At 35.3% G+C, this 5,431-nt stretch overlaps 1 protein-coding gene across 1 annotated transcript; it reads left to right on the top strand.

Moving 5' to 3' along the window:
* The first annotated feature begins 1,080 nt into the window (after positions 1–1,080).
* Positions 1,081–4,980, top strand: LOC138005722 (uncharacterized). The gene is made up of 9 exons (XM_068851908.1): positions 1,081–1,085; positions 1,313–1,374; positions 1,553–1,851; positions 1,957–2,224; positions 2,387–2,584; positions 2,865–3,022; positions 3,218–3,330; positions 3,611–4,036; positions 4,706–4,980. The coding sequence occupies exons 1-9, from the start codon at positions 1,081–1,083 to the stop codon at positions 4,824–4,826; spliced, it is 1,650 nt and encodes a 549-aa protein (XP_068708009.1). The 3' UTR covers positions 4,827–4,980.
* Positions 4,981–5,431: the final 451 nt, after the last annotated feature.

The following is a 5,431-nucleotide window of genomic DNA, read 5'->3' on the forward strand; positions in this document are numbered from 1 at the left end:
CGGATCAGAACAATTTGTCACTGAAAGTCAATACTGATGGGGTGCCTATTTTCAAGTCATCTGGATACTCAATGTGGCCCATCTACTTTGAAATAAACGAATTACCACCCAGGATAAGGTTGGTAGAGAAGATCGAATGACAAAACAACAGTGGTGTTTTAAAACTTATGTAACTGTTTTTATACGATTGCTGTTCATTTTATGTATATTATGAATTATGAAATAACTATTTTAAGACTTCTAATTACGTAAAAATACAGTAGAACCTCAGTAGAACCTCTATTAAATAGCCACCCTCAGGGAAATGGCAAGTGGCTGCTTAGAAGAGGTTGGCTACTTAAAGAGTTAGTAATTAACGTAAAGCCTTTACAAAACTCGTGTTATTTCAGTGCAAAACAATATAAAACATATAGGCAAACCCTTGTCGGGATGGCCAAAAGGTGGCCGTGGCCGCTTAATGGAGGTGGCCGCTAAATAAAGGTTTTGTTTACAGTACTATACTGACCACACTTTCGGGACTTTGACTGTGTGCTTATGATGTTCCAGGCAAATACCCTGGCAATATTTTAAGCCATTAACGTCTTATTTAAGGCTGCACACGAAGGAACTGAGAAAAATAAAATCATATAATTGTAATGTTCTGGTTTCTTTTAGGGGTGACATAAAGCTTGAACCATGTCCAAATTGGTCTCCTTTAGAAACCATCTGTTTCATACAGGAGTCCTCCTTCCAAAAAAATCTTAACATTTGACTCCACATCCTGCTACAAAAAGGGATGTAATTGCTTAGAAATTGATACTTGTTTTCATGGGTGTTATCATCAGATGTTGGAGTTTGCATAAAATTTAAATATTTAGGTCTTTTACATTTACATTTGTCTTTGCTTTTATTTGTATTTATGTTAGGAGACAAGTTAACAACTTGGTAATGGGAGGCCTGTGGTTTGGAGAGCACAAACCAGTAATGCAAACATTCCTTAAACCATTCCAAGAAGCTCTTTCAAGGCTTGAAATTAAAGGTATATCCTGTATATGATATTTGAAGTTGATTAGCACTGGGGGTATAATAAACAATTATTGGATGAGGTTTTTGTGATATCCAGAATAATCAAGGTCGAGGTAAGTAGACCTCGATTATTCTGCATATCACAAGAACCGAATCTAATGATTGTTTGTTTATGTACATTAAACAAAAAGAAATGGAAGTAGTGTTTTTGCTTCTTCACTGACGGGAAGCAACATAAAACGCATGAACTTGACATGATTACCTGTGACCTTGAGTGTCCTTGACATGATTATTGTATAATCTGCAGTTATGATGTCACAGGTGCTGATTTCGAAAATTCACTGTATGCTTTCGGTCAATCAGAAAAGAGTTAGAGAGTTCATTGTATAATAATAACAATAACAATAATAATAATAATAATAATAATAATAATAATAATAATAATAATAATAATTAGATGTATACCCTTAACAGACAGCATATTGACAGGCACACATTTATTCACGTTGTTGATATGATTTCATTGTATACTGATTATTTTACACAGGAACAACATTGCAGCTTCCTAACAAGAGAATCATAACGTCAAAGGTCTATCTAATTAGTGGTATCTTTGACTTGCCGGCTAAAAGCTTAGTGCTGGAGGAGATACACTACAATGGGTTCTGTGGATGCTCCTACTGTGTTGAAGCAGGAAAATCAGTAAAGACCAAAGAGGATGGACGGGGTCAAGTTCATGTGTACCCATTTCATGACGAGTCAGTAACAGGCCATACTGAACTACGTACCCACAAAGGTACCATAGCAAATGGAATGAAGTCTCTGGAGGACCCACATGGAAAACCAGTAAGTATTTTATTGCACCTTTTTGTTTAAGGCATGCATGGGCAGTTGTTATGGGTTGGCACTTAAACAGTAAGAGTTACATCTGTTCTTGTGATTCTTTGATAGGTATTTGGAGTAAAAGGTGTTTGCCAGTTTGCCACTCTCAAGTATTTTGATGTGGTTGATGGAATAGCAGTGGATTACATGCATGGAATTTTACTTGGAGTGACCAAACAGCTCCTGAACCTATGGCTGGACCCTCGATTCAGTGGTGAGGACTGGTACTGTGGAACTCGTGTGAGTTTAATTGATGAAAGGTTAATGAGCATCAAGCCACCAAACGTCATAACTAGAGTTCCAAGATCCCTTGAACACCATAGGAAATACTGGAAAGGTATATTTTTTTAATATCGTTGCTTTTTAGACAAGTTTTTAACTCATCATAATCAGCGCTTAATGGGTTTTTGGATTTTTTATTAGTATGATTTTCATCACTTTAGTTTGTATTTAAATGGGTCAATGCAATGTGTCTCTCTTTGTAATTATGTCTTTCTAGCTTCAGAACTCCGTTCTTGGCTGTTTCACTATAGCCTTCCATGTCTGAGGGGAATCCTGCCAGAGAGATACCTTCACCACTACTTGCTTCTGGTAAATGCAGTCTGGCTTGTAAACCAAGAGTCAATTACAAAGGAGGACCTTGCCTGCAGTAATTTCTGCTTCCTCAAGTTTGTTCTTTACTTTGATGGCCTCTATGGTGAGCTGATAAATAAATTTATTACATGGCTAGCTCCACAAGCAGGCAAGATGACCCAAATTGCGCGCTGGCTCTACCCACTGTATCCCGCAAGAAAAATTTCCCAGAAAGCCACATAATGAATCCTTTATTGACCAAGTTTGTTCGGTCAAGATGGCTGGATATTGGCCTTGTTCATAATCTATAGAAAAGTGATACCTTAATGCTGACAAGTAAATTAAAGAAAAGGAAATTAATTAGACATTTACCAGTAACTATAACTATTTATCTGTTGTTGCAGGTGAGCGTCATATGCTTATTAATGTGCACAATTTGCTACACGTGTCAAGATCAGTGCTGCAGCTTGGTCCTCTGTGGGCAAATTCATCGTTTGAATTTGAGGATGCTAATGGAGACTTGAAGTCCTTGTTTCATGGTTCCCAGAACATTGATATGCAGGTAACAACAGCCCACACACTTTTCCCATACATAAAACAGGAAGAAAAATGTCAGATGTTTTTATTCAGTTTAATTTAACGTTACAGTTGCAAGGCACTTGTAGCTACAGGTATTTTCACAATTATAACAATTTAATCAGTCACTTCCAAATTTCAATTAAGAATATAATTATGTCAGTTCATCACCATTTTTCAGATTGTGTCATCAATATCAGCAATGCAAAGTCTACCAGAACTATCAAGGAGACTGAAGAAGGATTCACCTGCTGAAAAATTTTATTCAAAGTTGAAATTTGGGGTACAGAGCAAGTAAGTTACTGACTGTTTGAATTTATTTTTCTTAGAATTTAGTTATACTAGATGTATCTTTAAATTGTATGCAGGTTAATTTATTTTAAATTTGACTTCATATTCTCTTAACCCTTACATGTACTGTAGTATAGGCCTGATATAATCCAGAGTGGACTCTTTTCAGTTATATCACCATTGTTGTACTTATTTGAATCATGTTATAAGGAACTACATTAACAGTACTGTGCATTTTAGGTCCCATTGGAAATTCACAATACCTTGCATTTATCCTATGCAGGTTGACCCCAATTGGAAATGGTGTTTTCAGGATGGGTGCTGCTAGCAAGTGTGCATTGGCAAGGAACGTTAAGGCCAAACTGGTTGAGGTCCTTGGGGAGATACCTTTTGGTACAGTTAAAAGGTTCAGCAGGATAAAGATTGGGAGGCAGGTGTTTCATAGCAAAGCATATTCCCGGGTATCCAAGAGGAACAGTTATACTTTGGCATACAGAGAGAGGGTGGATCAGCCAGAATCCTTTGGTCAGATTCAATTCTTCTTGCTCCATCAACCACCTTGTATGCATCGGCTATCAAATTTCTGTCAGCTATGTAAGGAAACACCTTTTGCAGTGATATGCAGATTGGAACCAGAGCAAACTGTTCAGTTTGCTGATTGTGAATCCGAAATCACTTTAAATCACATTCAAGCTGTAAGGAAACCACGGTAAGAACAGGTGTTTAATTGAGAGTCAAACTTTATGAAGCTACTAACTTATAATTGACTGTATGTTAGTATATAAAAGGTTCCTTACATAAGTTTGTGATAAAAAGATGTGATTTGTTAGTGCAAAGCTAAGAATACAAAAGGAACAGTGCACCGAGGAGTAGTTTCAATTTGAATCTAAGGGCTTATTTGTTAGAAATATAATGTAATGTGAGGTACCATTAAGTTCAGTTTTGGTTACGGAATGAGTAAACATTGGTCTGGCAAAAGTTCATTCTGATTCATTGATTATTCTTGTACATGCAAATTTATAATGAAGTCAATTAACACTTTTAAGTCAACCTTTTTTCTTGCCTTTAATTTTAGTCAATTTGTTTTATTTTTTCCCTTACAGAGGAAGCTTTGCTTTAGATCATTTATATAAGGTTCCTCTGCCTGTCTGCTTTTATAGTGATTTCTTGCTAAGTCAGGCCTAATTTTAAACCATGACAGTGTACAAAGCAGATTTTTGCCATTAATTGTGTCACTGTCAGTTATTTACATGTCTTTTAATAATTTAAAGTATTTATGGTTCTTCTTTGGTTTAATTCCTATGCATTATGTTACATGAATAAACCCAAAAGTCGAGCTGAGTTTAACCATGTTAATTATATATGTATTGCTTTTCAGGGAAGATGCTGTACAAGTAATCTCAATTAGCTCTGTGAAAGAAAAATGTGTTTACTTGGAGTTTCAAGGAATAAGCCATGCTTACATTAGTAAATTTCCAAATTTAATAGAGACAGATTGATGTTTCTCTACCTGACCTCTTCAAGTCAAGTTGACAGGTGTAACTGTCACTGCCAATGAATGTAAAGTCATTTTCTGAAATGATCGTCATTGAGTTAGGTGTTGCCATTTTCATTGAAACAATGCTTGACAGCTATGTAGTGACGAAAATGTAAATTAAGTGCATGCTTATTTGAGTTCATCAAAAATGTCACTGTAATAATAATTTATAATAATTTATTTACTTATAACGCGCAAGTATCAATTTACATTTTCACCTGCGCGGAACTAAATCCATTAAAAACCTAATTACAATTTTATAATATAACTAGTAACTAATGATAACTAATAACTAATTACTCATAACAATTAAAATTATATGAATAGCATAAAAAATAAAAAACTGGCCTTAATATCTAAAGAAGAATTGTATACGTCGTGTAAGCAATTAAAATATTTAAGGAAATGCTTCTCTAAAAAGATACGTCTTGAGTGCTTTCTTAAAAGATGGTACAAATAATGAACTTCTAATATTAAATGGTAGGTTATTCCATAGTTTTGGAGCGGCGGCTTGAAATGCGCGGTCTCCAAGAGTAGTATATGTTTTCAATTTTTCTATTTCTAATA

This window comes from Montipora foliosa, chromosome 6 (genome assembly GCF_036669935.1).
Source record: "Montipora foliosa isolate CH-2021 chromosome 6, ASM3666993v2, whole genome shotgun sequence".
Lineage (NCBI taxonomy): Eukaryota > Metazoa > Cnidaria > Anthozoa > Scleractinia > Acroporidae > Montipora > Montipora foliosa.